The 21,532-nt window shown below is 66.6% G+C and overlaps 3 protein-coding genes across 13 annotated transcripts in view; 1 reads left to right on the plus strand and 2 right to left on the minus strand.

Moving 5' to 3' along the window:
- The first annotated feature begins 1,193 nt into the window (after window positions 1-1,193).
- Window positions 1,194-11,017, plus strand: KEAP1 (kelch like ECH associated protein 1). Of its 2 annotated transcripts, none has more exons than XM_037887971.2 (6): window positions 1,194-1,731; window positions 4,985-5,638; window positions 8,074-8,759; window positions 9,245-9,450; window positions 9,754-9,930; window positions 10,200-11,017. In XM_037887971.2, exons 2-6 carry the CDS (start codon window positions 5,096-5,098, stop codon window positions 10,565-10,567), a joined length of 1,980 nt encoding a protein of 659 aa, XP_037743899.1. In that variant the 5' UTR covers window positions 1,194-1,731; window positions 4,985-5,095; the 3' UTR covers window positions 10,568-11,017. The 2 variants fall into 2 exon arrangements, with proteins under 2 accessions (XP_037743899.1, XP_043388415.1); XM_043532480.1 differs by lacking the exon at window positions 10,200-11,017 and adding an exon at window positions 10,005-10,193 and having other exon boundaries at window positions 1,575-1,731; window positions 9,754-9,950.
- SPC24 (SPC24 component of NDC80 kinetochore complex) lies at window positions 10,951-15,250 on the minus strand. 2 transcript variants are annotated; one of them, XM_037887972.2, is made up of 6 exons: window positions 15,112-15,250; window positions 12,812-13,011; window positions 12,124-12,268; window positions 11,728-11,820; window positions 11,351-11,427; window positions 10,951-11,229 (listed from the first exon to the last, which is right to left on the minus strand). In XM_037887972.2, exons 2-6 carry the CDS (start codon window positions 12,975-12,977, stop codon window positions 11,123-11,125), a joined length of 588 nt encoding a protein of 195 aa, XP_037743900.1. In that variant the 5' UTR covers window positions 12,978-13,011; window positions 15,112-15,250; the 3' UTR covers window positions 10,951-11,122. The 2 variants fall into 2 exon arrangements, with proteins under 2 accessions (XP_037743900.1, XP_043388416.1); XM_043532481.1 differs by lacking the exon at window positions 15,112-15,250 and adding an exon at window positions 14,190-14,209.
- Window positions 15,251-16,611: 1,361 nt separating this feature from the next.
- PDE4A (phosphodiesterase 4A) overlaps window positions 16,612-21,532 on the minus strand; it is a 112,561-nt gene continuing 107,640 nt past the window's right edge. For all 9 annotated transcript variants that reach the window (XM_037887959.2, XM_037887962.2, XM_043532483.1 and 6 more), the window contains 3 exons: window positions 20,901-21,023; window positions 20,432-20,614; window positions 16,612-19,581 (listed from right to left, as the gene is read on the minus strand). In XM_037887959.2, coding sequence (XP_037743887.1) covers window positions 19,210-19,581; window positions 20,432-20,614; window positions 20,901-21,023 — 678 coding nt within the window. In that variant the 3' untranslated portion in view covers window positions 16,612-19,209. The remainder of the gene's footprint in view (window positions 19,582-20,431; window positions 20,615-20,900; window positions 21,024-21,532) is intronic.

A 21,532-nucleotide genomic window follows, 5' to 3' on the forward strand; every position in this document is an offset into this window, starting at 1 on the left:
GCAGGGAGTGTGGGAAATGGCTGGCACCAGCAATCCCCTGCCAGCCTCAGCCAATCGTGGCTGGACATGGCTCCTGCTGCCACGGCACCTGGGTCACCCGGAGGGGGTCGCGGTCACACCGGAGCTCTGTGTACACTGCAGCCGCCAGCGAGATGCAGCCACCTCTGGGGTGGGGCGTGGAGACTGTTTATACAGGGATCCCTCGCCGTCGGTGCACTGAGGGCCTGACCTGGGGCCCCGACCTCTCTCCAAAGAGGGCCAGGCAAGCCCAGCAGGAAGCAGGGAAATGAGCCGCGGTGCAGAAGGGGGCTGGTCTTGTCCCAGTGACCCGGGAGTCGCTCCCCTGCCACCAGGGTGACTGGGGAGTTACCCTGCAGCACAGGACGCGGCCCAAGGCTGGAAGAAGGGGCCCAGCGGGGTGGGTGGCTCACGGCACGCACAGCCCCGGCACTGCAGGTAACAAGTCAGGCCCGTCTGCACTACAAAGGGCTTTTAGACCCTCCATGGCAGGGTTGGTGCGGGGGGATCCTGGCTGCTCCCCCTTTGCTCCCCCCGACTTTCATGTTCAGAGTCACATGACCACCAGCGCTCGGGGGCAGGGCAGGTTCCAGGAAGTCCATCCGCCCTCCATTCTGCAGGCCCATTAAAATCCTCCTGCTCTGCACTGAGGGGAGGGGGCTGTAAAACAGACCCTCCATTGCAGGCCGGGGCACCCCCAGATTGCCCCCCCATGGGATCTCAGGGTCTGGGGCCCATTTGGCCCTCAGCGGAGCGAACTGGTGCCCACTGTGCTGGACGTGCCACGAACAGGACTGAGACCCTGCAAACTCATTTCACGTGGGCTCCAGACAGGAGCAAAGGCCAGTCGCTGCTCCCCAGAGCGAGAGCTGAACCAGCAACCTAAGGAGAAAGGCCCCATCCTCCCGCCCTGGGGACAGGCCCCAAGGCCCATTCCCTGCCCCCCTGCGCCAGCCAGTCCCTGCCCTGGGGCTGGATGGGGGCCGGCGCCCCCTAGAGGGACGGGCCCCGTGGCCCATTGCCCGTTAATTTGAGCCCCTCCAGTGAAAGGGCCTAGAGGGCGGTAGAGCAGGGGATCCTGGGAGCGCTTGGCTGCAGGGTCACGTTCCCTGTCCGGGTACAAAGTCCCCCTCCCAGGTGCATCTCCCCAGGAGGGCGAAGGGCAGCGACACCCGCACCCAGTCGTCTTCCTATTTCATAGCAACCGGAGCTGCCGTAGGCCCTGCCCCGGACAGCTCCGGGGGGCCCCGCTAACGGGGATACAAGCGACACCCGCCCCCCAAAACAGAGGGGGAAGGGACGTGCGGGAAAGGCAGAGAGAGGGGGACCCATACCCCGGCCCTTTACTGCCCCCAACCTCCCCTCCCCGCCCTGTGCTCCTAATCTTCACCTCAGTACCCCCCCGCCCCACAGCCCCCCAGTTCAGCGTCCCCCGGGCCCCCCAGCTCCTGAGCTCAGCGCGCCGCGGAGCGGATGCGCCGCTTCCCCGCCGCGTTCTCGAACCCGGAGGCCGGGGCCGCCGCGTTCCATCCGGCCGGGGGGAACCCGGGGACTCTTATTCTGACAGCGGCCGGGCTCTGCTTAGTCATGGTGACTCCCCCCCCGCCACTCCTTCCCCCCCCCCAGCCCCAGCCTGCGCCATGGAGGAGCTGAGCCGGGACCGGCCGGGACGAACGGGCGGACCAGGAGGGCAGTGGCCGGGGCCATGGCTGGGTTAGTGGACCCCCCCGCCCGGCGAGAGGGGATCCCCTCTTCCCCGCTCCCCCCGGGCTCATGGGGATCCCCCCAGCCGGGCTCCGGGGCAGGGGATCAGCTTCCCCCCCAGTCTGGAGAGGGGGGAATCCCCCCCAGGCTGCACAAGGATCCCCCAGACCTCCCCCCACTAGCCTGGGCTCCCCCCGGAAATGCCAGGGACCCCCGTGAACTGTGGGGATAAGACCCCTAAATCCTGAGAAGGGGAGCGGGGGCCTGAGATGCATTTTGGGGGGTCCATTGAGTTGGGAGCGGGGGAAGGAGAAACGGGGGGGGGTCGCGACCGAACCCCCCTCCCCGGGGGACCAGGTGGCGCTTTGTCTCGGTAGCTTTAACCAGCTGTTTGTCGGGGGGGGGAGGGTTGGGGTGTAATGGACCGGCGGGGGGAGGGGCTGAATGTGGAGCTCTCTCGGGGTGGTGGCGAATGAAGGTCCCTAGATTGGGGGGGGGGATCCCCCAGGCTACGTCGTCCCGTCCCGCCCCCCCGCACTGCAGCCTTTCTCGTTACCGCTCCACGGGCCCCCAAGAGCCTTCGGGTTCCCAGAGAGGGGGGAGGGTCTGGATGCGGGGGATTATTCCTGTCTTTGGGGTTAACCCCCCCCCGCCCCCAGATCCGGTTGGGGAAGGTGGCCGAAATGGCTACGTGTGTGAGCTGAGCTGGGGGAAGGGCCCGATTCGGTGGCTCAGCCCTGCCCCGGGTGCAGGGACCTTGTTTACAACCCCCATGCCCAGCTCCCTAGGCAGGTCCGGGGGGGCTGCCCACGCGGGGAGGGGGGGTGGCGGCGTGGCCTGGTTAATATTTTCCATTTCTGGCTGCATCAGTGAAATGGCAACACGTTGCCTTGGTGGCTGGGGCTCCCCGCCTCACACGCTGCTCCCCCCCCACGAATTTCCCAGGCCTTGGTGGGTGCAGGCTGGATAATGCACCGGGGTGGTTGGGGGGTTTGTCCTGGGAGCACGTTGCGGGGCACAGTCTAGCAGGGAGGGGATAAGGAGTCAGGATTTCTGGGAGGTGGGAGCCAGGACTCCTGGGTTCCAACTGTGGCCCTGGCAGGGGGCTGGGGCCTAGTGAGTTAGAGGATGGGGGATGGGATTCAGGACTCCTGGGAGAGCTGGGGCCTAGTGGGATATGGGGGGGACTGGGATTCAGGACTCCTGGGTTCCAGCCCTGGCCCAGGGAGGGAGCTGGGGCCTAGTGGGTTAGAGCAGGGGGTGCTGGGAGTCAGAACTCGAGTTTTATTCCTGGCTCTGCCCCTGACTTGTAACTTTGGGCAAACTCCTGTCTCGCTCTGTGCCTCAGTTTCCCCATCTATAAAATGGGGGTCATGGTACTGTGCGAGTTAGTGTGTGACTGGGGAACAAGGCCCTGCACTGCCTGCTGCCCCCTGCTGGCTGGCATCCAAATGGCTCTGCTGTGTCATGGGCCCCACACTGCTACCACCTAATGGAGATTTCTCTTTGCTGAAGCAGGAGAGGCCTGGTCTCTCCCTGCTGCCCCCCAGCTGTGCCAAGTGCCCATGCTGGATGCTCCCCTGGTTTGTGAGCCATGCTGGGCCCCCAGGACAGCAGAGGCTGAGTGGGGTGGACGGGATCCACTTTCCTATCAGAACTCTGATGCGGGTTTTCTGTATTGCTCACTTCCCTCCCCCATGGGGAGCCACACACAAATCAGAATCTAATTGACACCAGGAGCCCGGGGTGACCTAGTGGTTAGGACACTGGACTGGGACTCAGGACACCTGGGTTCCATCCCCAGATCTGCCATTGGCCTGCTGGATGAACTTGGGAAGGCACGTCCCCTCTCTGTGCCTCAGTTTACCCTCTCACCTGGTGTCTGTCAATACTGTGAGCTCTTTGGGGCAGGGACTGTCACTTGCTTGCGGCCTGGGCAGCGCCTGGCACAACGGGGCCCTGGTCTCAGCCGGGGTCTCCAGGTGCTACCATGATGCACAGACTAACAAAGGTTAGCTGAGATGGGGAAATTCTGCCTTCTGGCCTGGGCTCCAAACCCAAGCGCGCTGCCAATGGGCACTGGGCAGATCTGGTGCCGGGGGATGGGACGGAGAGAGACCTTGCGAGCAGAAATGATCCTTGTGAGTCAGTGAGGGGGATGCTCAGCCTGTTTGGAGGTGGGCATCATTTATTAGGTGTATTATGGTAGCTCCCAGGTGCCCCCCTCAGCCATGGCCCAGGCCCCATGGCATTAGGCACTGTATGTTATTAGGTGTATTATGGTAGCTCCCAGGCCCCATGGCGTTAGGTGCTGTACGTTATTAGGTGTATTACGGTAGCTCCCAGGCCCCATGGTGCTAGGCGCTGTATGTTATTAGGTGTATTGCGGTAGCTCCCAGTCCCTCCCAGGCCCCATGGGGCTAGGCACGGCCCACCTGATCTGAGTCTAAGCCAAGCAATAGGGGGGCTGGCGTGTGAGTGGGGGGGATGGGGGGGGGGCTTGGTCTGTCTGTCTGGAGTTACCTGTATTAACTGCAGCCTCCCCACCTCCGATCCAGCCCCAAACAACCCCCTGTGTTAGCGCTCGGGGCAGGTCCCCTCTGGGCAGTGACTGCTTCAGTGCGAACACACACACACCCCTGCCGGGGGGGGCCAATCAGGGGGGCTGGCTTTGGGGTCCAGCATCTGTGTTTATAGCCTGGCTAGTGGAGAATGAGCTGGGTTTGCTTCCAGTCAGTTACAGCTGCACAGAAATGTGGGGGGCGGGGGCGGTGGGGGGGATGCTGCTGATAACAGTGGGACTGCATGGGGCTGTATGGGGAGGGGGTGGTCTCCAGGGCTGCATGGGGGGCTTGCTGGGGGCAGGGGGGCTGCATAGGGGGCTGCGGGGGGTGAGCTTTGGCCCTGCAGACCCTTTTCCTAACCCTGCTGAATTGTTGCCCGGCTGTGCCAGGCGCCCGCATCTGAGCTGGGCCCTCGTTGGCGGTGATTCCTCCTCGTTCATGCTCAGACCCACCACCACCAAACCAGCTCCCAAGAGGGAGTATGGGGGCCCCCTCTGGCCTGGCCCGCTGGGGGCTGCGGCTGGCCATGTAGGGGGCTCCCTAGAACCATTGGGGATCAGGCTTCTGATTGCCGGGTGTGGAGAGAGCCCCTTGGTCCAAGCCGGGGTGGAAGGTGGGGCAGGGCCCGGCTGCAGTCCCTGGGCGGAGGGGTGGGGGCTGGTGGCCCCGTCTAACCCGGTGTCTCCCTTCCCATGCAGGCGTGGCGTTGCTGTACTGCCCCAGGGCTCAGTAAGGCTCCAGACAGTGTAGCCCCCCCCCCCGCCCCCAGCTCAGTTGCCCCCTGCGATGTGCCCCCGCCGGCCTCGGTGATGTACGCGCCGGAGTGCAAGGCGGAGGTGACGCCGTCTCACCACGGGCACCGCTCGTTCAGCTACACCCTGGAGGAACACACCAAGCAGGCCTTCGGCATCATGAACCAGCTACGTCTGAGCCAGCAGCTGTGTGACGTCACCCTGCGGGTGCGCTACCAGGACGCCCCCCCGGCCGACTTCCAGGCCCACAAGGTGGTGCTGGCCTCCTCCAGCCCCGTCTTCAAGGCCATGTTCACCACGGGGCTGCGGGAGCAGGCCATGGAGGTGGTGCCCATCGAGGGCATCCACCCCAAGGTGATGGAGCGGCTCATCGAGTTCGCCTACACGGCCTCCATCTCGGTGGGCGAGAAGTGCGTGGTGCACGTCATGAACGGCGCCGTCATGTACCAGATCGACAGCGTGGTCAAGGCCTGCTGCGACTTCCTGGTGCAGCAGCTGGACCCCAGCAACGCCATCGGCATCGCCAACTTCGCTGAGCAGATCGGCTGCACCGAGCTGCACCAGCGGGCCCGCGAGTACATCTACATGAACTTTGGGGAGGTGAGCGGCGCGGGGTGAGGCCGCGAGGGGCTGTGGGATGGGGTGCGTCATAGATCAACAGTTCAGAGCTACGCTCCGGCTTTCCAGCCATCCCGGGCAGGAGCCCCTCGGTGTGCTAGAGCCCCCAGGGGACCCGCTCTTCCTGCCAGCCTGGCCACGCGGCCCATGGCCTCCAAGGCTGAGCCTCTGGGCCCCAGCCCTCCTGCTGCCCCCCGTGAGCTCTGCCCGGCGGGTCCGGCTGAGCCAGACGCCTGGGCACAGACCTGGCCCCTCTACCGGGACCAGCGCGGGTCAGCCAGGACTGGCAGCGACCCCCAGCCCCCAAGCAGCGACGGGCTCGTTAGCCCCCGGCCGCGGCCCCCAAGCAGCGACGGGCTCGTTAGCCCCCGGCCCAGGAAGGCCCCAGGTTGGCGCAGAGCAGCGAAGGATCAGACACATGGTCCGTGCGGCCGAGCCAGGGCTCCGCCCGGCCAAGCCACCGTGGGGTCCGTCTGGGCTGGATCTCCGGCTCTGTCAGTCCTGGTGAGAGCTGCTGAGCCCCTCTGCGGGCCCGTCCCCACGACACCTCCCGGGCCATCGTCCCAGCCCTGCGGAGCCCGGCCCAGGGATTCAGCCCAGTCCTCCAGACTGGGCGCCTGGAGCGACGATTTAACCCCTCGGTAACCCGTGTCCCAAGCCGAGTCCCTGCCCGGCCTATCAGAATAGCAGACAATTCCCACTTGGCCTCCTCCTCTCTTCCCCTTGGAGGCAGCACGGAGCCGGGTCCCAACCCGGCAAGTTCTGCATTTCCCATCGCCTGGCCTGCCCCGCCCACCTGGGTCCGTAGCCCGGTTCCGAGCAGCGTCACGTCCTCTCTGGGGCCTGGGCCCGTAGGTGACACCAGCAGGGTGTGCGGGGAGTTCTCCTGCAGCCTGCTCTTGCCGCCCCAAAACCTTTGGGTTTGAAACTGGGCTGGGGTCCTGCCAACCCCCCACCTTCCGTCAGCCCCCTCGGCTGCAGCCCAGGGCCCCTGACCAAGCCTCTCTCACCGTAAAGCAACCTCCCAGCTGCTTTACGCTTCCCTGGGACTTTCCTTGGCCCTGGGCAGGGCAAAGCTGCCTGGCCTTCCCCCTGCCCTGCTTGGGTCTCGGCCATCCCGGGCTCAGCTCGGCCCCTGCTGGCCCGGGGGGGCAGGCCGGGTACTGGCTGCCTTGGTCCTAGTACCCAGCTTCAGGGAGGGTCCGCCAGAGCTGGCGTGACTCATCTCCCCGCGGAGCTGGGTGGGGGCCACCCCTCATCCCGCCCCACTGCACGTAGCTGCTTGCTGAACGGCCTTTCCCTCGCTCCCCCACCCTGCCGGCCAAGCTATTTGTATTTTGGCTGGCACCTCCCGTCTGAGCTTCTCGCTCCCTGGCAGGGCTTGGCCCGGCCCTCGGCTCTGCCAGGGAGAGCGACTCCGTGGCGCTGAGAGGGTGGGGAACCCCCCCACCAGCCCCCCAGCTCTGCCCGGTGTCTGCCCAGCAAGCGGAGCCAGAGGTGGGGCAAATGGCTTCAGGTACGAATTCTGCCCCGGGTCTCAGCCCTTCGGCCTGCGACGCGGTTTGACCGTGCAGGGTTTGCAAGGGATCTCTCTGTCCCAGAATCTACCCTCCCCCCACTGGCCACCCCCATCCGCTCCAGAAGGGTCGAGCCCAGGAGTGTTCATCAGGTCTGAGCCCCAGTGCCCAGGCTGGGAGCCCGTCGGCCAGCACCCCTGGTGCCGGCTGTGTGGCCACTTTGCTCCAAACGCTCGGTCCCTGGGGGTGCCGGACACACCCCTGTTCTCACGCCTTGGGCCCCCTGCCCACGTACCCTCCGTTGTCCTACAAGTGCTGTCCTGTGGGTCGGGGGTGCTGCTCCCCCCATGTTGGGTTTATCTGAATCTCACTGCTGGGGCGCTTCCCCTGGCTCAGGCCCCAGGCTTAGGCCAGTGCCCTTGGGGGCTCTTCATCCCCGGACCTACGCCCGCCTCCCCTGTGGAGCTCCGTCGGCAGAGGGTTGGGGGGCTCACGGAATGTCCCCTCGCCCTCAGGATCCGGCCCTAGCTGAGCGACGGGGGGCTGCAGTGGGGCCTGGGCCTGCCGGGGCGGGGGGGGGTGCGGGGGCGGAGCTGAGTGGGGGCGGGCCTGCCTCCCACCGCTGCCAAGGGGCCCATGGGGAGCCAGAGCAGACGCCCCAGCTGACCCCTTGACTTGGGTCCTTGGCACCAGCTGCCTCCATGAGCCCCCCCAGCCCTGTTATTGCAGGGTCCCCCTGAGCTGGGCGCCGTCTTGACCCTGCTCCCGTGCACGTGACAGCAGCACCCTCTAGTGGCTGCAGCCTGCAATAGCAGTTGTGGCTCACAGCCAACCCCCAGGCTCACCCCGTGCCCCCCCAAATCCCCACACTCACCCCGTCACGGCCTCTCCCCCCCGCAGGTGGTCAAGCAGGAGGAGTTCTTCAACCTCTCGCACTGCCAGCTGGTGACGCTGATCAGCCGGGACGAGCTGAACGTGCGCTGCGAGTCCGAGGTCTTCCACGCCTGCATCAACTGGGTGAAGTACGACTGCGCCGGGCGGCGGCTCTACGTGCAGGCCCTGCTGCAGGCCGTGCGCTGCCACTCGCTCACCCCCCACTTCCTGCAGACCCAGCTGCAGAAGTGCGAGATCCTGCAGTCGGACGCGCGCTGCAAGGACTACCTGGCCCAGATCTTCCAGGAGCTCACCCTGCACAAGCCCACCAAGGGCATGGCCACGCGCGCCCCCAAGGTGGGCCAGCTGATCTACACGGCCGGCGGCTACTTCCGCCAGTCGCTCAGCTACCTGGAGGCCTACAACCCCTGCGACGGCTCCTGGCTCCGGCTGGCGGACCTGCAGGTGCCCCGCAGCGGGCTGGCCGGCTGCGTGGTCGGGGGGCTCCTCTACGCCGTGGGGGGGCGGAACAACTCGCCCGATGGCAACATGGACTCCAACGCCATCGACTGCTACAACCCCATGACCAACCAGTGGTCGCCCTGCGCCCCCATGAGCGTGCCCCGCAACCGCATCGGCGTGGGCGTGATCGACGGCATGATCTACGCTGTGGGCGGCTCACATGGCTGCATCCACCACAACAGCGTGGAGAGGTGAGGCGGCCCCCGCCTGCCCTGTGGAGACGGAAGCAGGCCCTGGGATGGGCCCCAGCAGTCCCGGGCCCCCCACAAGCCAGTGACACAGCGCAGGATTGGGGCCCAGGAGTCCTGGGCCCCATGAACCAGGGGCGGGACCCAGGAGTCCTGGCTCTGGATTTCATGCTGCTGCAGATAGAGGGCGGTTGGGCCCAAGGTGCCTCGTGAGAGTTCCTGCCCTGCCACGCTCACAGCCAGCCTAGCCAAAGGCTGGCTGAGGACCAGAGGCACCGAGAGGGGAAGGGACTTGCCCAGGGTCTCCCCCCGGGGCAGTGGCCTCCCTGAGTGCCACTCCAGCACCCCGTGCTGCCTCGCCTGTCCCCTTGGCTTGGGCTCGGGAGCAGGGAGCTCTGCCCGGTGCCCCTGGGTCCATGCCGCTCCCCGTGCAACCCCTCCGGCCGGTTGCCTCCCCTGGTGTCCGACGTTGCCCTCTGGCCCCCCAGGTATGAGCCGGAACGGGACGAGTGGCAGCTAGTGGCACCCATGCTGACGCGCAGGATCGGCGTGGGGGTGGCCGTGCTGAACCGCCTCCTCTACGCCGTGGGCGGCTTTGACGGCACCAGCCGGCTCAGCTCGGCCGAGTGCTACTACCCGGAGCGGGACGAGTGGCGGATGATCGCCCCCATGCGGACCATCCGGAGCGGAGCAGGTAAGCGAGGGGCCAGGGCCTTCCTATTGGCTGTGTGGGGATGAGCAGGGCGTGCGCTGCCTCTGCCCCAGGCAGGCCTTGGCTCTGGGGGGCTGGGCTGCAGCCAGCTGGGGAAGGGCTCTCCCGGGGCCTGGCAGCCCTGCAGGGGGTGGGGAGGCATTGCAGGGACCCAGAGCTGGGCCTAACTCAGCTGCTGCTGCCCGTGCAGATTAAGGGGGATTGCCGGTCCCTGCGCCCCCTGCAGCGTTGGCTGGGATTGGTGCACGCTGCCCCCGCCCACCCTGCTGCTCCATGTTCCCACAGGTGTCTGTGCCCTCAACAACTGCATCTACGCCATGGGGGGCTACGACGGCACGGACCAGCTCAACAGCGTGGAGCGCTACGACGTGGAGACAGACAGCTGGGCCTTCGCCGCCCCCATGGGGCACCGGCGCAGTGCGCTGGGCGTCACCGTGCACCAGGGCAAGATCTACGTGCTGGGTGAGTCCCGGGGGGAGGGGGGGCTGGCCAGCTTCCTCCCACTGCAGGGCAGGAGCGGGGCAGAGACCTGGGCTGGTCCTGCCTCCAGCGCCCACAAGCGTGCACGGCCCACGCCTGCTCCTGGCTCCTGCTGGTGCAGCGGCAGGGCTCAGCTCAGCTCACGGACTCAGTTTAAGCTGTTCGTAGCTGATGGGGGGGCAGGGCCCGAGCCCTCCCCAGCCGGGCAGCAGGCAGCCGCGTGATGGTAACAGCCACTCTCTCCTCCGCAGGCGGCTACGACGGGCACACCTTCCTGGACAGCGTGGAGTGCTACGACCCCACCAGCGACACGTGGGCGGAGGTGACGCGCATGACGTCCGGGCGCAGCGGGGTGGGGGTGGCCATCACCATGGAGCCGTGCCGCAAGCAGGTGGACCAGCTTGACTGCTGCTGGGACGGCCCCCCTCCAGCACAGGGGTCAGTGTTAACCAGCTGGGCCGGGGAGCCCCCTGCTGCTGCTGCTGCTCCCATTCTGCAGGGGGGAGCGTTTTTCCAAGTGCCAAGGGGGGTGGGGGCAGGGAAGTCCTGCCCCCCTCCCAGCAACAACCCCTCCCTCCCCACGCAGCCCCGTGGGCCCGGCTCCCCACCTGCCCTTTAGTTGGGAGATGGGAACGTGGGGTCTTCCCAGCTGCCTCTCGTCTCCCTGACTCCTTCCCCTCCCTCCTCGGGAGGAGCCTCTGTGTGGGGTGGCCAAGACGCAGGAGTTGCCCTCTGCACCGCCCCGGGGATCTGCCTCCCGGGCTCGGCCACTCAGCTCTCCTGGCCACAGCGGCTGTACCAGGCCCAGACGTTTTCTGGTGGCTGGAGAGAAACATTCCCCTGTGGGACATGGGGCAGTTCTTCCCCAGGGCTCTGGGGCAGCCAGCCTGCAGCTGGAGGAAACGGACGAGCAGCCCCAGCTGCAGTTACCGACTAGCCGAGTGACGTTACCATGCCTGACTTGCCTGGTGTCTCGTCTCACCAGTCACGCTCCAGCCCAAGCTGGGAGATTGGTTTTAATGATTTCAAACGCTGATTGTTACATTAATAAAAAATCCCTTTGTGATTAGCCCCTGGGTCCGTCCTTACTGGCGCTGGTCGAGGCACGAGCCAGCTTTTAGTCGCTCCCGCCGTCCAGTGTCCATCCGATCAGTGAGGCTGGCCTGGGGCAGGGTCACCAGGCCGTGTCCACCAGGCTCCACAGGTAGTCACTGACGAAGCACTTGGAGTGCTGGCTGCTGTCGATGTTGATGGGCTGAGCAATGGCTGGGCCATGATGGACTGGGGGGAGGCGGTTAAGGAAACTGACACACTGGTGCTAGCCAGGCAGGTGTCCCCCCCCTCCCCCCCAAGAGGACACTGCCTTTGATCTGGGGGTGGCTGTCCCCCCCTGAAAGGATACTGCCTTTGATCTGGGGGTGCTGACACTCGTAGTCCCAGTCCAGCCGGCTGATCTTGTAATAAAGCTGTGCGATGTACCTGGGGGATGCCGCTGTTAGCACCTGGCCCTGCCTGCACGACCCCAGCCAGGTCGCGCAGAGCAAACTCACGGGCTGGATCCCCTTTGTTGGGGCTCAGAGCCCTCTAGCAACATGGTGGGGGAGCCAGGCCCCTGAAGGGAGGCTCCATGTGGCTTTTAAGGGACCCCGCAGAGCCCGAGCATGGTGTTCCAGCCCTTTAGCCCTCGTCCCAGCAGCTGGGAGCCGGCAGCATGGATCAGAGCCCAGGCTGGGCCGGGCGGCACGTGCAGGGCACTGGCACTCCCCTCCCCGCACTCACATTGCAGAATTGACCATGCCAGTGTCGTCCTCCATGTCGTCCTGCAGTCGCCCAAGCTCGGCCCTCAGCTCCTCCAGCTCTCTCCGCAAGGCAGTATGGCAGGTGGTGAAGGAACTGTGGCTCTGACTGGTTCCCCTCCCTGCCCCCCAAACCAGCTGGCATTCCACGCACCAGGCTAGTCCCAGCCCCCACCCCACCCCACCCCATCCCCCGACGCTGTCCCAGCCCATGGCCTGCTGCTGCCCGCCCGCCCACCCACCCTGGGAGATGCACGGGCTTAGGTCTGAGCCTCAGGGTTCACCCAGGGGTGCGCTGGACCTGCAAAGCACTGGGCTGTTAGCTACAGGCAACAGCCAAGCGAGCCGGCGCTCTAGGCTTCCGGGCAGGGAAGGATATCTGCTGTCAGCCCTCAGGCTGGTGTCCTCCTCACTGGCTCTCTGCAGCGCCTCTTCCATCGCCAGCACCTTCTGCAGGCTGGTCTGCATCTCCTCTTCCCCCGCCAGGAGTTTCTGAGCCACTTTCTCCTCCGTAGCTAGGAGATCTGCAGTGGGGGAGAGGCAGCCTTTGCCATCGACCCCTAGTCACCGGCTAGGGGTGCTACACACCCTTCTCTGGACCAGCGGGGAGGGGGCCCGACTGGGGGCTGCTGAGCCAGTAGGAGCCTTGCACAGAGTGACCCCGATCGACCCCAGCCAATCCACACTGCTCCCTCCACCCGCTGAGGGAGACGCTTCCATGCAGGTAACGGGTCACTGGGTCCAGCCTGGCGCTACGTTCCCGCATTGGGATTTCTGGTGACCACCCCATGGTTCTTAGCGCTGCAGGGAGCTGAGCCGCTCTGATTTGTTCCCACTGAACGGGGAGAGCAAGTCTGTCCCTCTAGGCGTGCAGGCCTGATGGGCTGGGTTTCAGCCCGAGGAATAGCAGCAGCCAAGCTCTAACCATGCCCCAGGGAGCCGCCTGGCCTGGCAGCACCCCCGACTCAGGTGAGAGGACTGTGTGTGTGGGGCGAGGGAAGAGCCTGAGTTAACTGCAGTGAGGCCAGACCCTACAAACCACTGGGCTCCCAGGGAACAGCACTTACCTTTAACCAGCTGCGCCGCCGTCAGCTGCGTATCCAGGAGCTTGTCAAACATCTTCTCCTGTTTGTCCAGGCTTCTCTTCAGCAGGTTCCCAGCCCCACCTGCTGCCAGCAACTTCAGCAGCTCCTTGCTCACCTCCTCCATCTCCTGCATTTGTTCGTTCATCATGGCTGTCAGCGGCCACTCCCCAGACTCAGAGGCACTGAGGCAAAAGAGCAGGGTTTGAGAGAGACACTGTACTTCTTCCAATACCGTCCCGCCCCTCACACACCTCCTGTTCCTTTACCCACAGTTCCCTCTGGCCCCATCAGGCCTGAGCCACCTCCCCCCACGGTCCTGAACTCATTTAAATGGCTCCTTTTCATGACCCCTGGCCCAACTGTGTCGTTCTGAGGGCTTGTCTCCACTGGCATTTTACAGCGCTGCAACTTTTTTGCTCAGGTGTGTGAAAAAACACCCCCGAGTGCAGCAAGCTTCAGCGCTGTAAAGCGCCAGTGTAAACAGTGCCCCAGCGCTGGGAGCTGTGCCCCTCGTGGAAGTCAGATTTTTTAGAGTGCTGGGAGAGCTTTCTCCCTCTGCTCTGCAGTGACTACACAAGCCACGTTAAAGCGCTGCCGTGCGAGGCAGCTCTGGTTAGGGCACCACAGATGGCAGAGGTGGAAAAGGCCTCCCTGGCTTAGCTAAAGGTGGGATGCAGCATCACCCTACCAAGGGTCTCTCTAGCTCCATGATGAATCACTGCAGAGGGGGCTTCACTCCCCAGTTGTTAACTGTCCACAGCTGCTCGCTGCCCTGCTGTCTCCCAGGGCTTGGCTTCATTGCCATGTCAACGCTAACCCAGTATCCGGTCTCTGACAGCGGCAATGCACAGAACAGGGCAATCATCACCTGATCCATCCCCCAACATCCAGTCCCAGCTTCTGGCAGGCAGAGGTTTAGGGACACTCAGAGCATGGAGCTGCGTCCCTGCCCATCCTGGCTAACTGCCATTGAGGGATCCATCCTCCGGGAACTCAGCTAATACTGTTTGGAACCCAGTTATACTTTGGCCTTCACACCATCCCCTGGCAGTGAGTTCCACAGGTTGACTGTGGGTTGTGGGAAGTGGAACTTCCTTATGTTTGCTGCCTGTTAGTTTCCCTGGGTGACCCCTAGTTCTTGAAGGGGTAAATAACACTTCCTTGCCCCATCTGTGACTTTACAGGCCTCTCGCACCCCCTCCCCCCAGTCCTCTCTGCCCCAAGCCCTCCCCCCGGCTAATCTCGCCTCCCACGGGAGCCGTCCCCCCCCCGCCGTTTCTGCTGCTCTTCCCTGCATCTTTTCCAGCGCTAGCTCCTTGTCGAGATGGGGCCGCCACCTCCGGGCGCCCCAGCGACTCACACAGAGACAACGGGACAGTTTCTGTCCTAGCCCGGAGCCCGCTCCCAGCGGCCCCCAGCAGCCGGCTCGGCTTTCGCTGCTGCGGGGGGGGGCCGCAGGGCCGGGGCCGGGGGGGTTGGCAGGCCGGAGGGGGCTACGGGGGGGTTACAGGCCGGGGGTGTGTGGGGGTGGGGCTGAGCCGGGGGGGGCCGCGGGGATGTCGGGCCGGGGGGGTGTCAGGCCACGGGAACGGGGGGGGGGGCGAGGGGGGGTTGGCGGGCCGGGGGGGGCGCGAGGGGGACGGGGGGGGTTGGCGGGCCGCGGGGGGTGTCGGGGGGCGCGGGGGGCTTGGCGGGACGGGGGGGCGCGCGGGGGTGTCGGGCCGGGGGGGGCGCGAGGGGGGCGGGGGGGGGTTGGCGGGCCGAGGGGGGTGTCGGGGGGCGCGGGGGGCTTGGCGGGGCGGGGGGGGGCGGGGGGGCGCGCGGGGGTGTCGCGCCGGGGGGGGGGCGCGAGGGGGGCGAGGGGGGTTGGCGGGCCGCGGGGGGTGTCGGGGGGCGCGCGGGGTGTCGGGCCGGGGGGGGCGCGAGGGGGGGCGGGGGGGGTTGGCGGGCCGCGGGGGGTGTCGGGGGGCGCGGGGGGCTTGGCGGGACGGGGGGGGGCGGGGGGGCGCGCGGGGTGTGTCGCGCCGGGGGGGGGCGCCGGGGGGGGCGAGGGGGGTTGGCGGGCCGCGGGGGGTGTCGGGGGGCGCGGGGGGCTTGGCGGGACGGGGGGGGCGGGGGGGCGCGCGGGGGTGTCGGGCCGGGGGGGGGGCGCGAGGGGGGCGGGGGGGGTTGGCGAGCCGGGGGGGGGCGCGAGGGGGAGGGGGGGTTGGCGGGCCGGGTTGGGGCCGCGGGGGTGTCGGGCGGGGGGGGGCCGCGGGGGGGTGTCAGGGCCCCGCGCTCACCTCAAGCCGCTCGTCCGGGCGCTCTGGTGAGGAGGCGGGACCTAGCCACCTCCGTCCCGCCCCCACCTCCTGGCCATTGGCCTGGGCAGCCGGCGCTCGCCGCGGATTGGCCGTCGCGCCCCGCCTCGCCCAATCGGAGCCCACCCGCCTGGCTCGCGCCGCTTTTGAAAAAAAGACGGGTGGTTGTTGACTTTGCGCGCGCGCAGTAGGGGGTGGCTCATTCGCCTCGCCCCGCCCCTGCCCAGTGCGCATGCGCTGCTCCCTGTCTTCCCCGCGTAGAGCGGTTCTTAGCCCGAGCTGCCACCAGGGGGCGGCAGAGAACGCGGCCCAGCGCGGGGGCAGGCCCCATGGGAGAGCCACGTGGCCAGGCCCTGCAAGGGGCGGGGCGGGGTCAACACGGGACCGCGTGGCTCGCACGGGGCGGCTGGGACTGGGGGGGCCCAAGCCAGGATGCCCCAAGGGCTGGTGTGAGGCCCAGTGAGAGCTGTAACCGCCCCCCCCAGCCTGGGCCTTGGCCCCTGGGGGGCAGAGTTCTGGGGACCCTCGAAGGGACGTGGCCCCCCAGCAGCCCGCGTGGGCACCGGCGACAGCTGCCCCCCAACCTCCCCGTCCCGGAGCTGCCCCCCAACCTCCCCGTCCCGGAGCTGCGCCCCGTCCCCCTGGCTGTGGCCTGGCGGCTCGTGCGGCCGGGCCTGGGGGGCACGGCCGGGCCTGGGGGGCACGGCCGGGCCTGGGGGGCACAGCCGGGCTGGTCACGGGGCTCTTGGGCGCGGCCCCGTTGGCGACAGGCCGGGTTCTGTCGAGGCTCTCGCGGCTCCTGTCCCTGAAATCCCGGCTCCGGCTGCCCCGCGGGCCCGGGCGGGTTTGGGGTGTCCAGGAACAAGGCCGGCGTGGGCCTCGGGGCTGAGGAGTGTCCGGCTCTGGCCCCAGGGCGCCGGAAAGGCTCCAAAAGCCGGCGGCTGATAAGAAGCCCCCCCCGGCCGTTTTAGAGAAGCTCCCGATTCAGTCTCTTGCGTTTGGTGAGCCTGACGCAGGAGTTTTGAACAGTTGGGGTTGGCAATACTGCAAGGCAGACCTGGGGGGGAAGGGTCTGCAGGCCCCCCTCCCACAGAACTGCCCATACACCTACCCCAGGCCTGAGCCGGGAGCCCGCAGCCCCCAGGGCTGGGAATGGGGCCGCCAGCAGCCAGCCGAGCCGCCGGCTTGTAACTCCCCAGCCCCTGCCAGGTTTGTGTCGCATGGTGGGTGCTGCACAGAACCTGGGGGGGTGCGGGGTTGGGGACTTTGTAAAAAAGCTGACCCCCGCCCCACCATGGATGCACAGGCTGGCCTGGAGACCAACCCCCCTGAGCTGCCCATGGCGCACCCCCCCCTTCCAATACCCAGGTGCACACCCTACCCCAGCCACCTCCCCCGCAGGCAGATGCCCAGCGGTACCCCACCCCCAGACATGCCCAGACACCTCAACCCCCGTGGGGAAGCCAGAGGCCAGAGGCAGGGTCCCTTCCTCCTGGTTTTATTGTGAGCTCCGCAGCTCCGAGAGAGAGACCGCAAGGACATGGCGAAGGAGGAGCTGTTACACCAGATACAGACGCGGGGGGAGAGGGAGCTCAGATCCTGGGGAGGGGGCTCAGCCCCCCCCCGGCCCACACTGGGGGACGGGCTGTCTTGTTTAAGTGGGGGGTCATTTACAGCTGCTATTCACATATGTACAGAACAAAACCGACCCGACCGACGCACCGAACCGAACCGCGTACAAAAATAAAGGCTCTACGGGGCGGGCGCCACCCGACCCCCGCTCCGGCCACACCCCAGCTGGCGGAAAATCGAAATCCATCGCTACAGTACAGTGTTCAGACATGGCACCGCTCCCCCCAGTCGGCCACGGGCCCCACCCGGGCGCTAGCTGGGGCCGCCCGCATGGCTTGCGCCTGCCCCGGGCCCATGCCCAGTGCCACACCGCTTGGGTGGGCCCTGCCCCTGTTCCTCATCCCCTCAGCCCCACTCTTGTCCCAGGCACCCCCACGGGGCAGCCTCTGGCCCGAGGACCCTGAGGTGCTGGCCCCAGGGGACGAGCCCCAGGAGACGCTGCACCCAAGGGCTTTTGTTCAAAAGCTCATGGTAGGGGCATCAGCCCCAGCCTGCTCCCATTCCCCTGCCCTCTCGCCCCCCCGCCCCCGGAGGACATTTGCCATAAGACTGCCCCCTCCCAACTCAATGGAGAGAAACTCTGATTTCCTGCGGGGCGGGGCGGGGGGGATCCCCCTGACGTAACCCCAGAGATGAGCCCCGCAGAGCGAGCCCCGCGTGTCTTGCAGACAGAACCGGGCAGGTGCAGACGCGGCTAGTGGGACCAAGGGGGGGGAGCTGCTCCCCCCCCCCCCATTTAGCACAGGGACACCCTGAGGAAATGGTTCTAAAGCCCCAGCTCCACCTGCCCCCACCGGATGCTGGACATTCAGGGAGGGGGAGGAGGACTGAGCCAGGGAAGGCAGAAGCCGGGGGCCCAGTTCCCATTTGCCGGGGGTGGTGTCCCGCGTCTGCACTAGCCCAGTTGGCTCCTGCTGTGGCCTGGTTGGTGCAGAGCCCCAGAGAGCCAGGCTGCAGCGCTGCCCGCCAGGGTCTGCGAGGCCATGGCCAGAGGGGGGCGCTTGTTCCGCTCTCCCCCCACACCGTCTGCCCCCTGTTCCCACCAGAGCAGGGAGAGGTCCGGGGGCTTCAGAGCCCGAGGGGGTCAGTTAAAGCACTCGGGAGCCGGGCGCTCTGGCTTCCTGCTGGCCCCGGATCCTCTCGCAAGGCCAGAGTCCCGAGGGTGCCCAGGGGTCGGGTGCCTAACACTGCAGAGGGCACCAAGCAGGAGCCCCAAAGGACAGTCCGGAGCCCAGCACCCACTGAATCCGGCTTTGGCACCTTCGACTATCCCCTGGGCGCCTCCCTGCAGTGATGGTGCCCGTAGCCCGTCAGCTGCCAGCTGGGGGGGTGGGGGGGAGTTGGCAAGTCAACTCAAAGGGAAGCGAAGCTGGTTCCCAGCTGCTCAGGGGGTGGGGGGGGCAGGGGAGCAGGTGGCTGATACATTCAGTCCATGCGGCCGGAGCGCCGTATTTGTGCAAACGGATGAAGAGAGGAAGACTTGGCTGGCTGGTCGCTCGAGAGCTTCGAGGGCGGGGGTTGGAGCTTCGCCGTTTAGTTCCCCCTTTTCAAAAGTTAACCCCCCTCTCATCCTCCCGGGAAAGGGGGAGCTATGGCCTCAGTGGGGGAGGGGAAAGAGGGGGACGAAATGAACCCCCAAAGCAATGGGAGAAAAAAATCTGATTACAGAAAAATAAAACAACTTCTCTCCCCTCCCCTCCCCTCCCCAACTTTCCAAAAATAATAATTAATTTACAATAAATTACCAGGTGCGTTAAAAATAACCCAGACCCCATAACCATCCCCTCCCACCGTAGTAATAAATTAAAATAATAATAGCCACCCTTGTGCGGCCCGGAGCAGCCGGCAGCGTTGGCAGAAAGGCCCCGGCCAGAACTAGCCTGGCTGAGGGGTCACAGCTAGGACAGTGTGCAGGGCTGGGGGGGGCCGCAGAGTCAGCTGCCCCCCTGCGCGCCGATTCTGCTCTGTGTTCATTCCTGATTGTTTAAAAAAATATATCTCTGAAGGCCGCGGGGTGAGGGGGACCCGAATGGAAAGCGAAAAGCACCCGCTGCCCCGGCCCCCCCGGCTGCTCCAAATCAAAAATCATCCGAACGAATCCGTAAAAAAACCAGCAAACCCCGAAGACGAGAAATGGAAGAGTCCAGAGGGCTTGGAGCTCCGCTGTGGCGGGGCCGTGCCCGGGGGCCGACCCACCTCTACAGTAGCTGTGTGTGTTCCCTTTTTTTGTGGTTTGGTTTTTTAGAAGTTTTTCTTTTTTTTTCCTTTTTCTTTTTTTTGTTGTTGTAAAAAATACAATAAAAATCCTCCCAACTAAAACCAAAATTAAATTAAATGGAGTTTTTTTGTTGGTTCCCCCCCACCCCCCCAAAAAGAGTCCATGGCGGGGGGTGCAGGTGTGTGGCTTTAGTTTTGTTTTCCGCCGGGCGGCTGAGCCGAAGCCCAGAGTCACGGTGCCCCCGGGGCTGTGTCGTGTGCCAGTCCGTTCTGCCCGCCCCCCTCCTCCGGGGACAGGCAGGGGGGCTCCTCCTCCGCAGTGGAGAAGCTGTTGTCCTCGTGGTCCGGGCTGCTCCGGTCCGGGTCCGACTGATCAGACTCCTCGCCCTCCTCCTCCAGCGTCAGTTCGAACTGGAATTTCTCCAGGCAGGCCTCCTCGTCCTTGTCCTGGTCGTCTGGGGGCGGGGAGGGGCTCTGCGGGATCATGCTGTGGTACCAGTCCCGGTTGTCCTCCAGGGTGTCGAGGATTTCCTGGGCGTCGGGGTGCACCAGGTCCGCCCACGTCTCCCACAGCGGGTGAACGATGTAGTCGATGAAGCCCACCTGAAAGGCAGACCCAGGGAAGTGAGAATCAGAGCAGCTGGGATCTGGGCAGCGCCCGGCACAACGAGGCCTGAATCTCAGCCAGGGCGCTGGTCTCAGCTGGGGTCTGGGCAGCACCTGGCCCGACGGGGCCCTGATCTCAGGTGGGGTCTGGGCGGCGCCCGGCGCGACGGGGCCCTGATCTCGGGTGGGGTCTGGGCAGCACCTGGCCCGACGGGGCCCTGATCTTGGCTGGGGTCTGGGCGGCGCCCGGCGCGACGGGGCCCTGATCTTGGCTGGGGTCTGGGCGGCGTCTGGCGCAACGGGGCCCTGGTCTCAGGTGGGGTCTGGGCAGCACCTGGCCCGACGGGGCCCTGATCTCAGGTGGGGTCTGGGCGGCGCCCGGTGCGACGGGGCCCTGATCTCGGGTGGGGTCTGGGCAGCACCTGGCCCGACGGGGCCCTGATCTCAGGTGGGGTCTGGGCGGCGCCCGGCGCGACGGGGCCCTGGTCTCAGCTGGGGTCTGGGCGGCGCCCGGCCCGACGGGGCCCTGATCTTGGCTGGGGTCTGGGCGGCGCCCGGCGCGACGGGGCCCTGGTCTCAGGTGGGGTCTGGGCAGCACCTGGCCCGATGGGGCCCTGATCTTGGCTGGGGTCTGGGCGGCGTCCGGCGCGACGGGGCCCTGGTCTCGGGTGGGGTCTGGGCAGGTGCATTCAGGGGCTGGGTGCTGGGACCCCCCCATGCTGCGCCATTGTAGAGCCCTGCCCCTCCACCGGCAGCTAGACGGGCCTGCGGGCCCCTCCCGACAGCCCCAGGGCCCCCACGTGGAGCAGGCCCCACGCCCCTTGCCCCGCACTCAGCTCTCCCGCACCTGGGATTTCTCCACGGAGGCCGTGTGCTTGTCGCACATGGGGCTGATCTCCATGCCCCGCTCCCGCTCCTTGTCGCCCTGCCGGAAGAACTCCTCCATGATGCGGTCGGTCCACTGGCGGTACAGCTCCAGCGGCTTGGTGGGGTTGCTGAGGTCGGCGCAGTGAACCATGTTACGCAGGACCTGGGGTGGGGAGAACGAACACCGTGGGGCCTGGGCCAGCCCCCCACGCCCTGCCCCCCCATGCTCTGGGCACACCCCGCCCCTAGTGCAGCGAGCCCAGCCAGCCCCCCTGTGCCCTGCCCCCCCCAGGGGAACCCTCGCCCCTGGTGCAACGAGCCCGGACAGCCCCCCAGCTAACCCGGGCAGGACGGGTGGCTCGTTCGCCTGGCTGATCCGGGGGGTCTCCATCTCCCTCCCCCGAACCCAGTGTCCCATGGGCTGGGGGCCCTCCCCACCCCCCACCCACCTGCATCCGGTCCGTGTAGTTGTCGAGCAGCAGCACCCCGGAGCTCGTCACTTTCTTGGTCTCCACCATGGTCTTGAGGTCGGCCAAGAGGGTCATGTGCTTGGACATGTCGGTGGCCAGGACCTGGGGAGGCCGCGGGGGAGGGGGGGGGAGGCTGTCACGGGAGGGAGGGGAGGAGCCGCCCAGAACCCAGGAGTCCTAGCGCAGCGCCCCTTGCTCCAGGCCCCCTCCCCCACTCAGGCCTGCCCAGAACCCAGGAGTCCTAGCGCAGCGCCCCTTGCTCCAGCCCCCCTCCCCCACTCGGCCCGCCCAGAACCCAGGAGTCCTAGCACAGCGCCCCTTGCTCCAGGCCCCCTCCCACACTCGGCCCGCCAGAACCCAGGAGTCCTAGCGCAGCGCCCCTTGCTCCAGGCCCCCTCCCCCACTTGGCCCGCCAGAACCCAGGAGTCCTAGCGCAGCGCCCCTTGCTCCAGCCCCCTCGGCCTGGCCAGCAGTCCAGGAGTCCTGATTGCCAGGTCCCTCCCGGAGTCTGCGACAGCCCAGACCCTGCCCCGGCATGACCCTCCTTCCTCCCTCCTGCCCGCTGGCAGGGCTGGGAAAAGGGCACAGGACACTCCCGCCCCCCGCCCCGC

Source organism: Chelonia mydas, chromosome 20, assembly GCF_015237465.2.
Source record: "Chelonia mydas isolate rCheMyd1 chromosome 20, rCheMyd1.pri.v2, whole genome shotgun sequence".
Lineage (NCBI taxonomy): Eukaryota > Metazoa > Chordata > Testudines > Cheloniidae > Chelonia > Chelonia mydas.

Coding starts and splice junctions, on each gene's coding strand:
- KEAP1 (XM_037887971.2), top strand. CDS start 5,096: ATGTACGCGCCGGAGTGCAAGGCGGAGGTGACGCCGTCTCACCACGGG. Junction 8,760..9,244: donor CACCACAACAGCGTGGAGAG/GTGAGGCGGCCC, acceptor CTGGCCCCCCAG/GTATGAGCCGGAACGGGACG. Junction 9,931..10,199: donor GGGCAAGATCTACGTGCTGG/GTGAGTCCCGGG, acceptor TCTCCTCCGCAG/GCGGCTACGACGGGCACACC.
- SPC24 (XM_037887972.2), bottom strand. CDS start 12,977: ATGATGAACGAACAAATGCAGGAGATGGAGGAGGTGAGCAAGGAGCTG. Junction 12,269..12,811: donor GGCGGCGCAGCTGGTTAAAG/GTAAGTGCTGTT, acceptor CCCCCACTGCAG/ATCTCCTAGCTACGGAGGAG. Junction 11,428..11,727: donor GGCATGGTCAATTCTGCAAT/GTGAGTGCGGGG, acceptor GGCATCCCCCAG/GTACATCGCACAGCTTTATT.